The sequence below is a fragment of the Pyrgilauda ruficollis genome, unplaced genomic scaffold, assembly GCF_017590135.1.
Source record: "Pyrgilauda ruficollis isolate IOZ18807 unplaced genomic scaffold, ASM1759013v1 scaffold183, whole genome shotgun sequence".
Classification (NCBI taxonomy): domain Eukaryota; kingdom Metazoa; phylum Chordata; class Aves; order Passeriformes; family Passeridae; genus Pyrgilauda; species Pyrgilauda ruficollis.
The window spans coordinates 643,168-654,422 of NW_024517318.1; the positions used below are offsets into that span (position 1 = coordinate 643,168).

Genomic DNA, 11,255 nt, shown 5'->3' on the forward strand with positions numbered 1-11,255 from the left:
CATTTTGTAGATTGTGTGTTTGGCTTTATTCACTTGCTGAATGTCTCAGGGTATTTGTCTCTTTGCAAGGATGGCTTAGCATTGTGTAGCAATGAATCCAAGTTTTGTTAGCAAAATGCTGAATGCACAGTAAGTGAATTTTGCAGAACTGGGTCACCAGAAGGCTCTTCCTTTCTTGTCTTTAAGCCCCTGAAGAATTCTCTCCTGAATCGTGGTCATGTGTCCTTTGTTTATTTGATTTATAACTCTTAGAGGGCTGGAGAATATTTCAAACATGTTCTTAAACTGTCAGACTAAAAATGGTCTCATTAAGTGTTTTGATAACATTGGATAATACTGTGGCACAATAGCTGACTATGCAATATTTATTGTCTTTTCCAGACTAATGGACACATATCTGGGAATGGAGATATTTATCAAGAAAGGCTGGCTCGTCTGGAAAATGATAAGGAATCTCTTGTTCTTCAAGTGAGTTGTCATCCAAATTATTTTTTTCTGCTCTTGCATTCATGAGACTGTCTGAAAGTATGTGGTAAAACCTCTGAGAATTTATTTGGAGTTGTGATGTCTTAGACAGTGTTCAGAAGACTTGCTGGTATGTGAGAATTAACCCAGATTAGAGAAAGGTGTGAATTTAGATTGCAGGAAAAATCTAAAGGTCTTCCTGTCTGTATATTTGTTCTCTTTGAATTTGGTTAGCGGAGCTGGTCTGCAGAGAAGCCACCTACTTACATCCATGTGTATCCTTAAGATCACTATTTCCCAGGGCCATTCACATGATGTCTGCATCAGTAGACAGTTGTCCTGTCCTTAGGAAAGGTAACAAAAGCTGCAGGACTGGCTAGCCAGCAGTAGGAGACAAGCAGCTCCTTGGTGGTCCTGCTCACCTGCTGCTGGGCTGGGGGTCAGTCCTGGCTGCTCTGACTGCTGGCTTCCTCTTGCTGTTGGAGCCAGAATACCTGCACAGGTCCATCCCCTGATGTGAACCCAGCCTAGGGGCTGTGACAGCACTGAGCTCACCTTCCTTCCCACCCGTACTGCAGGAAGAGCCTGTTGAAAATGAAAAAATTAATTCAGAAAAGGCAAAATGAGAATCTGTCTGCTGTCTTAAAAATGTTGTCTTGGTCTTACCCAGCTTCTGGCTGTGTGTTTTAACCTTCTTTGCTTTTATTGTTCTGAAAAGGGGAAAGTGCTTGTTATGGTACACTGTGTGCAATCACTTGGGAAGGAGAATATATTATAAGTAGGGAGGTTTATGTGGTGCTTAAGGTAGGAGCTAATGGGTTGAGTTAATGTATTGTCACATCAAAGGCATACGTATTGGCAGTAAAATGCAGCAGCCACCCCTTGTGAAAACCTCCAGTGAGGAGGGGAGTTGCAGAATTGCAATGTGTCTGCCAGAACTTTGACTGAAATTCTATTAAGTGTGAGGGGAGAGCTTTTCCTCCTCTCTGTTTTCTTTGCCAAGTGGTGTGTCCACTGCAGAGCTCTGCTCCTCCTCTTCTCCTTCTCCTTCTCCTTCTCCTTCTTCTTCTCCTCCTCCTCCTCCTCCTCCTCCTCCTCCTCTTCCTCCCTGCATGGTCCCAGTTAATCTTTGGCCCAACCAGCAGTGTTGCTCACCTGCAGTTCTTCAGCTGACACATATGGCACAGGTGCAAGGTGTTAAACGTGTATCCCTTTTTTCCTGCTGTCCAGGTAAGTGTGCTTACAGACCAGGTGGAGGCCCAGGGAGAAAAGATCCGGGACCTGGAGTTCTGCCTGGAGGAGCACAGGGAGAAGCTAAATGCCACGGAGGAGATGCTACAGCAGGTATTTCACAGCTCCATGTCTGTCTTGCTGTCTTGTCTTCCTTCTGTGTTAACAAACTTTGGTGAGAACAGTGGCCTTCAAGGTGTTGCAGCCTTTGATGTCTCTTAGCTAAGGGATCATTTTCTACCATACTGGCTTTAAAGTCTTTGTGTTTAGTAATGTCAGTACTGCTTAATGCTGCAGGAATCCAGTTTTGCCCTCCTTTGAGTCCTTCCCCACTGAACTTCCAAGAGCCTTAGATGAAAGCCTCTGGCAGGATGGGTGGATTCCCCTCACAGCTCCTTGCTGCCCAGAGCGACTGTGATGACAGACAGATTTTTTCTTGTCCTGGCAGCCAGCCCGTGTTAGTGCCCCTGTGATCCCAGATGCATCCTAGGTGCCTGGAATCTGTCAGATGGATAATAGCTGTGTCTCAGGGTTTCACATAGTGCAAGGATGAGGGTGATGCTATTCCCCATGAAGGAGACCTTTGGCTGTCAAAATAAATTGCTGGTTTCTTCCCCTTGGGTAAATAATTCCGTTCTCTTCCTCTTTGTCTTGAATCAGGAGCTTTTAAGCAGAACAACCCTTGAAACTCAGAAGCTGGATCTTATGGCAGAGATTTCCACTCTGAAATTAAAGCTTACATCTGTAGAGAAGGATAGATTGGACTATGAGGACAGATTCAGAGACACAGAGGTGAGTAAACCCTGACAGGATAAACTGTGAAAGCTGTATGTGTCTTCACCTTCACCTGAACATTTTCTGGGATTTTTTTTTTGTCAGGCAAGAAAGGGAACTAATCTTTAAGGTTACAGCATGTTCATTTTAAAGCAAAAAGTGTCCTCTTTGTTAAATTCTGGTTTTACAAAGAAAGATTTCCAAAGGCAGTTTTTGATTCTGGCTGTTAGGTCTCAGGAGGGGTGGATTTAGGTTGGATTTTAATAAAATTAACATACTGCACTTTCCTGACCCCACATAAAACTGTCACCTTCTGAGTAAGGCATGTCTAAGGCAAGTACAAAAAGCACCCATGTGCAAAGACACTGCGCAGGAACAGAGAGTGAGCTGACTTGCTGTGGGGCTCTTGGGAAGCCTGACTTCAGAGCCCAGCCTTACGGGAGCCTGGGAAGAGAGCCAGGTGGAGCTGCCATCCCTGGCAGTGCTCTCCTGGGGCATTTCACTCTGTGCTGCAAGTCTGTGTAGCTGAACCTCGCTCACGTTGCAAGCCAGAAATGCTCAAAGCAGGTGGGCAAACCCAGGGAACTCCAAGTATCAGCTAAGCTGTCCTGACAGGATGATAGAGCCCCTATCAGAAATATCTCAGAGCCTGCCTATGAAGCAGAAGAAAATTTCCATTTCTGGATTCATAAATGAGCTGAAATGTCAGGTGTTTGTTATGATTGTGGATGTTCCAGGTGTCATTCGTTTCTAGAAGGAAAGAAGCCATATTGTCATGACAGGACACAAAATTGCCCTTTGCACTTCTGCCAGTGGTTTTCCAACTGCTCAGTTTCCGGTAAAGCACCATTCCTCAGTTGTATTGCAAGCACAAAAACAAAAGTCAGTCTTGCTTTTGGATTGCTCTTTGTGCCTGTCTGAAGTAATTTGCAGACCCAAAGAAAGCCACAGGTTGAAAACTAATGACTTGTATCACTTTCAGGTTTGGAAGTGATTCTTTTGGTAGTGACAGCAGTGTTCATTCCTCCAGTGCAGCACATTTCCTTGGGTGCTGCCAAGCTCTGGGATGGATTCCTGTTTCTTCCTCTTACCTTTGCCTCTAGTTGGTAACAGGTGTTGTGTGACAGTATCACAGCACTGCCTTCAAAGCAGCTGATTGTGTAGTGCAGACAAGCTCTGTGCGTGGCATTGCTGGAGAAATTGGCAGGGGGAAGAGTGGAGGGAATCACTGAAGGTCTCCTGCACCCATGGGAAGTGTGTGTAAGAGCTGGCTGCTCTCACAGCTCTTCTGGGACTCTTCCCACACAGAGCTCAGCTCTTTAATGAATTACAGCACACAGCAAATAACTCTCTGTGTGCTGACACTTACTCTAAGCAGCCCAAATGAGGGATAAACGAGCTGGCACCAGCAGTAAATGGCTGTGAGGAGGCAAGGTTTGGTCCAGATGACCACAGGGAGCAGGTGCTTTCTGGCCTGGGTTCTGTTGAATCTTCATTTTCAAATACCCTGTAGTTTCTTCTGCTTTCTAGAACTGCTAACAGTGACTGGGCTTTGAGTGATTTGCTTCCTCTATTTCTGCCCTTATTTTTACTGAATATTGTAGAGTTCTCCTGGTCTCCCTCTTTCTTTGTTTCCCCCCTGAACTGCAGTCTCTCCATAACTTCATAGCACAGCTCAGCATACCAGGAAGGTGGACATGAAGCCACAGGTTCCCAGAAAAATGGTTACAGTGTGGGGAGTACATCACAAACTGCAAATCTGTAATCTCTGTGCAAGAGGCTTATCCTCTATGAAGACCTTCCTCTTTGAAATACTTTGAAAGACACTAAATGCCTTTGATAAAAATAATCTAAATTTTATTTAAATTGTAGTTACTGTAATTAGGGACTGTACGGATTTATATCAAGGATATTTATGCCAGAACTAATTAACTATTACTAAAATGTTTCTCCCTCCATTTGAAATCCAGAATGATATAGTTAATGTTACATATATTATTATATTGTTTCTTCTTTATTTCAACACTTTATAGCTGTAAAAATGCTTAGGCTTAAATGCTAGAAGGGATATTATGTCTTAATTTCCATTTGGTTCAGTGAAAATTTGAATGTCTTATTAGTTGGAGGGTCTCAGCTCTTACAGAATCTCTAAGAGATATTTTGGAGGCAGTACTTATTCAGAAGTATGCAGTATTTTATTGTGTTGATCTAATTATATTGCTGTTTATCAATTATTTTAGAAGAGCTGAGTATTTAAATTAATATTTAAAATATTTGACCCTAAAACACGTTATGGCATTTATGTGGAGTGATCAAAATAGAAAAAGGTTCATACCCAGACTAGGAAAGCAAAACTGTAAATATTGCTTCTGGTTTTATTTAGGGAAAAGAAAAAATTTGATGTCTGACAACTTGTGCAGCTACTGTCTCCTACAGAATTACCATTCTGATTAAATCCTTCATATTACCCATTTGTTCCTTATGTCTGTCATCGCAACTTCCCATTCCAGCTTGGCTGGTTACTCATATTCCCTGTTCTTTGTCTAAGCAGATGCCTCTCTAGATCTTTGTGCTCTAGGATTTGCTGTCTAGATGTTCACAAACACACAGCTTTTTCAAAGCTAATTGTGTACTTAATAGAGATTCTAATTGTTCTGTTCTTTGAATTATTCCAGTATTTCCACTTTCTCAGCAGACACTAGCATTATTTTCCTTGAGGAACACGGGTGGTCTGAGTTGGGCTGAGTTTATGTAAGAAAATACCCTGTGAGGGAGTTTATTTGGGAAGGAGTCCGTAGCCAGACTGGGCCTTTGAAGCAGCAGCCAGAGGCTAAAACTGGCTCACTCACAGGGAATTCTTTGTGATTTATCCACCATCACCTCCAATCTGGTTGCAAGATTGTTCTGTTTTCTGTGTCACACTGAGTATTTTAAAAGTCATGTAGTTCAGGAGACAAATATGTGGAGAACAGCCTTGGCAGTGAGTTCAACACAGCATATTTAGACATTGGATCATGCTGCAGGAGAGAAAAGCTCCATACAAATCAATTGTTGAGGAATTTCAGGTGTTCCTGAATTAGAAAGTCATAGATTAAAAGTAGTAATTACTAAAAACATTAACATGTTCAGTATTTTCACTTTCCTTGTAGTTCTGAGAACTGAACTTGGATCTTTCTGAAGAAATACAGATGCTGCTCTCTTAGCATCAGGTTCATTAAACACAAAATAATAACCAAAGGCTTGTAAGCTTAGGAAATGTGGTGTGGGGCTGAAAGGCAGGTGTTATCAGGGACCCATGAATACCCTCTAAATGTCAGCTTCTGGCTTGTTAATTTATAAATATAAATCTCTATTAATTATAGTATTAGCTCTGAGAAACTGTGCTTAGTGCTGTTAGCTCAATGTACAGCTTGGATGTACATGGTAATCGTTGGATGTAACCCAATGGATAGGGTTTGCTTCAGATGTAGAAAGGAAAGCAAACATAAGGACCATAAAAAATATTTATTTGAGAGTGCTGAGGTCCTGGCACAGGTTTTTCAGAGAAGCTGTGGCTACCCTATCCCTGGAAGTGTCCAAGGCCACGTTGGACAGTGCTCTGAGCAACCTGGGACAATGGAAGGTGTCCCTGCCCATGGCAGGGGGTGGAACAAGATGGGCTTTAAGGCCCCTCCCAACCCAGTCCATTCTCTGACCTAGAGGATGAGGAGGCTTGGTGGAGCAGTCATACTCAGGGTTTGTTTGACCAAGGGAGCTAGGGGCACTCAAGTCTGACCCCCAAACCTGGCAGGATCCATCAGGATAGCCAGGAGGTTGAGCTAGTCTCCTAAAGAGCTCAGATGTGACTTTGTGATGGCTCAGTTTATTCCAAGCCAGGCTGAATTTGGAAAGCGCAGATGTTGTGGTGCCATTGATGCTTAAGCACAGGTGCCTTTTCTTGTAGAAACCTATCATGGCTCCTCTGTTCAGCCCTCAGTGAGAGGACTCTTTTAAGTAGTGGAAACGTGGATTTTTACAGTGTAATCGCTTCATATTTTGAAAAAGCAGGTGATGGCTGGTGAGTCTGGGACAGGAGGGACTGCAGAGGGGAGGATGTGGCTGCTGCGTGTTGAAGGATGTCTGCCACTGTTTTCCATTGCCCATCCTTATTATTGGGCTCCAGGCAGCTGAACAGAGAAGCAGGATTTTCCTGGCCCCCAGCACAGGGAACACAACTTCAATTAATGAATTTATGTCTCCCTTTGTCCTCTGCCCTCTTACATTCGGTGCAGTAACACAAACTGAGAAACTCGGTCCTTGGATATTTAGGAAGCTCTGAGTTGCTTGACTTAGTCATCGATTTGGGTGGTGTGGTTTTGTGTACTGAGTTCCTTTTATGCCTGCTTTTCTTGTTGTTACAGTCATAGCTATTCTTCTGTTTTGTTTACTGAAGTTCTTTGCTGTTTTTGGTTGTCTTTTTCCCTCCACTCAGGATTTGATCCAGGAAATAAATGAATTGCGCTTGAGGGTAGGAGAAATGGACAATGAAAGACTCCAGTATGAGAAAAAACTGAAAACAACCAAAGTAAGTGAGGCTGAGGGGAAGAGGCAGAGAGAGGTGTAAATCAGGCTTTAGGAATTCACTCTTTTCCCTAATCCTTGCCTGCACCCTGCAAAATCCTGAGCACTCTCAGGTCCTGGGGTTTCATAGTTCTCACTTAGCAGCAGTGGCTATTCCCAAATTTCATGCTGTGGTTTTCAGTTTGAGCATTGTTTTTTATGAAGGGTAACATACCATGCTGTTAACAATAAATTTATTACCTGTTCAGATCTTTGTTTTGCATGTGTGTCAAGAAATACCAGTTGCAGTATGTAAGGTGTATGCCAAACAGCATTTATTTTCTCCTAAATGTGCTAAAAACAAATCACTTCTGAAGTGAAAGCATTCACCTAAGTACTTCTAGCAGCCTGGTTCTCTAAGTGTCTAACTTCTCTTTGCCATTTAGCCTTGTCTCTTTTCTACCTTTAGTTTCCTCTCACTCCTCTGTCTCTGTTACCAGTCTTTAATGGCCAAACTTTCTAGCATGAAAATCAGAGTGGGTCAGATGCAGTATGAAAAGCAGCGGATGGAGCAAAAAAGCCAGATGCTAAAGGTGTGGTAGTTTTTGGGTAATGCTGGGCCTGTTTTGAGTCCTTCATGTTCCACCCTTTACTGGTCCTGCACTGTGTTGTCATGCTCTGTTCTTCATTAATTGCTGTGTGTTGATATGCAGTGTGCCCTTCCTCCTTAGATGTAGAAAGCTCTTTATGTAGATATTCCTTGTAAACAGCTTTTATATTGCAGGGGAGAGGATTTTCCTGCTCTGAACCTTGCATAGGTTACACATAATGGCATTAGACTTGGGTTAAAATCATTCCCCCTTCCAAAGGAAGATTGCCTTGTCTGTAGCTTACATCCATTATTCAAACAGAACTTTTTATCTCCCTTTTAGAGAAAATGTTTTCATGAAAACTGACTGGGAAATAGTGACTCTTTTACACTGTCCCTTCTCCCACGTGTAAATTTGCATATCATACTTCTAATTCAGGAAAAGAAATGCACATTGACAACCACATGCAGCTCTAGTTGCCTGTGGATATAACAGCAGCTTCTCAAGTGACCAAGAAATTATCTTGTTTTGGAGTAGCATGGATCCTACAGTAGCAGAAATCCCATCATAATCAGTGCCAACTTGGAGCACTGGAGAATTGTAGTTATTCCCCAACCACTGTTGTGGAAAAAGCTTTGATTTCTTGACAGTTTTAAGACTGATCTATTTTTTTTTAATGATGCTTTAGAGCAAACAGGAACCAATTTCAGGAAATTCTGTAGCTGTGCCATAGTTTGAGTTGCAAACATCACTATGTATTTGCAACAGATCATCTGAGGGTAGTTCAGGAAAATACCTAAGCCACAGTATTCTAGTTTGGTTTATTCCATTAAGGATTTGAAACGTCTTTTAAAAGCTGTAAGTGCCAAAATGATGAGTCTTGCCTTGTTTTGCTTTGTTTACAAACTGAACAAATTAAATTTTCAGTGTTGGGTACAGTTGCAGTGGGGGTCCTGTCTTGATGATGCTGTTGCACAAGATATCCTCGGGCATCAAAGAAACTTGTTACTAAACTGGGTAGGATTTGACTCAAATTTTAAAAAGTTAAATGCATGGATCTGTGCCAGTCACTTGCTAGTGCAGATGGTTAGATCTAAGTTAAAACTTGACAGCATTTTTCTAATACACCCCAACTCCTCCAAACACCATCTGTCTTATTTCCAAGAATCTCAGCTCCAAGCTTTCTTTCCTAATGCATGATCAGCAAACCCAAACTGTGGCAGAGGTACCACGTTTTTGTCTGAACTGCTTTCCAGTATGTGTCCATGTGCTTGCTGGTGTTGTGATTGATTTTTCTTCCACAGAAGCAGTAGTTAATTCTGAAACTGTCCTCAGCCTGGTACAAGCACAGTTTCGGAATTGTTCAGCTTCAAACATGCAACATGCCCTATAAATACTAAAAAAAATGTATGGAAATGTTAACATTCAGCCTTTTCACCTGTGTTTTTTCTATCTCTGCAAGGTTAAACGAATAAGAAAAATGTTTGGTGTTTTTCCACCTTTTGCTCTTTCGTCTTTAAATTTTGATGCGAAGTGTCTTTCCTATTATACACGAAACCAACAATTTCAGACCACAGACCCCCTGATTTTGCTCTGTTGTGGGCTCAGAAGTCTGTGGGGATGTTCAGAGTCACTTTGGTGCACCCTCAGGCAATGTTAAATGTCAGGGGCTCTCAGTCACTTCCACCAGCTGAGGACCTGTCCATTGTGCTTCCTAGGAGGGAATTGTGGAAATATCTCAGCTGCCTGTGGAAGCTGTCACTGAGTGGCTCTGTGTCTTTACAGGATGAGCTGTCAGCTCTGAAAGACAAACTAGAGCAGAAGGAAGCTGAGGTGAAAAGGTTGCACGAAAAACTGGTTTCCAAGCTGAAAGGAGAAGGGATTGAAATACTGGACAGAGGTAAGAAAAAAGGAGACTCTGTCACCATGTCCTCTCAATCATTTTATCTGAGGTCATGTTTCCTTGTACAGGAAATAAGTGATAAAAGCCTGAATTTTCCTGAACTTTGTCTTGAGTTTACCTCTTGAAACATATTTAGAGGGTGTTGATGATGCAAGTGCTAAACTTTCTGTCACAGCAAGGTCTTGGTCAAATCTAAACAAGACCAAAAAATTCTCTAATTAGCTCCTTACACGGCTTGCATGGGGCCTCAAAATATACAGTTTATACTGGCTGAGAAATTTTTAAACTAATTTCTACAAATGCTCCAAAAACATTGTGTTGAAAAGGAAGCTTCCTGATAAGGAAGGGGAAAAGCCATACTGCAGACCGAAGTATGATGTTGACCTAGCTGTAAGTAGGTGAAATCAAGGATTGATTCTGGATTTGTGTGCTCATTAGGTCTAAACCTTAATTAGACTTGAATAAGCACAAAAATTTTACATGCTGGGTAATTCTTTTATTGGCTTGTAAAGAAGAAACGATTAGTATTTATTTGTGGGAATCTTAGATTGGGGACTTATTTAAAACCAGAAATTTTTAATTAAAAAATCACAGACATTTTCCACAGACTTTTTTTACCTGATGCAATTTCAATTCTAAATATCTTACTAATAGTTGTTGCTGATTTTAAGATTGTGCTTTTAAAGTATGTTTTTTAGAAAAAAATTGCGCAAGAGATTAGTGTCCTCCCCTGATCCGAGGAGGAATATGCTGTGTGTAGATTGTCACATTTTATTTCATGAAATGGTGTTTTCAAAACCACTGACTAAGATCACTAAAAGTGATCACAATGAACTGTGATTCCATTTTTTTAAAAGAACATTTAAATGTGAGCAGGGTCTGACTTCATTCATTTATGGCTACTTATATAGGGCTTTTTTTCCCTGGGGACTACTTGAACTCTCATTACCTTCTGGTCCTCAGCTTTATGGTTTTCAGTGTAGCTCAGCAGAAGATCTTTCGCTGTGATGAAATATGTTTTATCTGTCTTGCACTGATATTTAAAAATGCTGTTTCCAGATAATAAATTATCTGCCTCATTACCTGAATGAAATGAGGAAGAGTTGACTCATAAAGTATCAATAATGTCTTAAAAGTTATTTCATGTCGTAACCTTCATGCTAATTTCCAATCCAATGGGTTTTCCCCACACAGATGAAAATTGTAAAAAGAAGCTCAAAGATAAAAGTAAGGTTCCTGGTGTCTTTCCATGAGTATTTGCATTCCAGAAGTGCTTTCCAGAATAGCTTTCTGCATGTGTTTGCAAAACTGCTTTAACAAACATTGTTAGGTTGCATAATCTATAACCCTTAGTTGCACTTAGAGTAAAACTGGAGAACAAGGGTGAGTTTCACACTTGAAACACAAAGTTTTCTGAAGAAAATCGTACAGATAAAGGAAGATTGGGCCTCAGGAAGGCTCACAAAGCAATTACCTCTCAGTGAAATGCAGTTGCAATTGAGCAGACCAGATTTTCAGCCAGCATAACTGAGGGAAAATCACTGGAACTGGATCAGGTGCTGGTTTAGTCCAATGTGTCTAAATGTCTTTCATCTAGAAAGCCAGCCAGGCTGCCTCTTTTCTTCTTGTATTTCATTAAGGAGGAGAATGTTTTTCCTGCTCTGTTTGCTTTCCATGAATTTTTAGGAAGTTGAAACAGGGCTTTTTTGCCTGTGAGTTTGGCTATCTGCCTACATTTGTAGTGAAATTTGACT

General features: G+C 41.4%; 1 protein-coding gene across 21 annotated transcripts in view; it reads left to right on the plus strand.

The window, feature by feature from the left end:
• Window positions 1–11,255, plus strand: part of PPFIBP1 (PPFIA binding protein 1) — a 101,991-nt gene that overhangs the window by 67,126 nt on the left and 23,610 nt on the right. For 11 of the 21 annotated variants that reach the window (XM_041464712.1, XM_041464717.1, XM_041464713.1 and 8 more), the window contains 7 exons: window positions 382–468; window positions 1,696–1,809; window positions 2,356–2,487; window positions 6,941–7,033; window positions 7,509–7,601; window positions 9,384–9,498; window positions 10,696–10,728. In XM_041464712.1, coding sequence (XP_041320646.1) covers window positions 382–468; window positions 1,696–1,809; window positions 2,356–2,487; window positions 6,941–7,033; window positions 7,509–7,601; window positions 9,384–9,498; window positions 10,696–10,728 — 667 coding nt within the window. The remainder of the gene's footprint in view (window positions 1–381; window positions 469–1,695; window positions 1,810–2,355; window positions 2,488–6,940; window positions 7,034–7,508; window positions 7,602–9,383; window positions 9,499–10,695; window positions 10,729–11,255) is intronic. The other 10 variants (XM_041464726.1, XM_041464728.1, XM_041464727.1 and 7 more) reach the window with 4 other exon arrangements.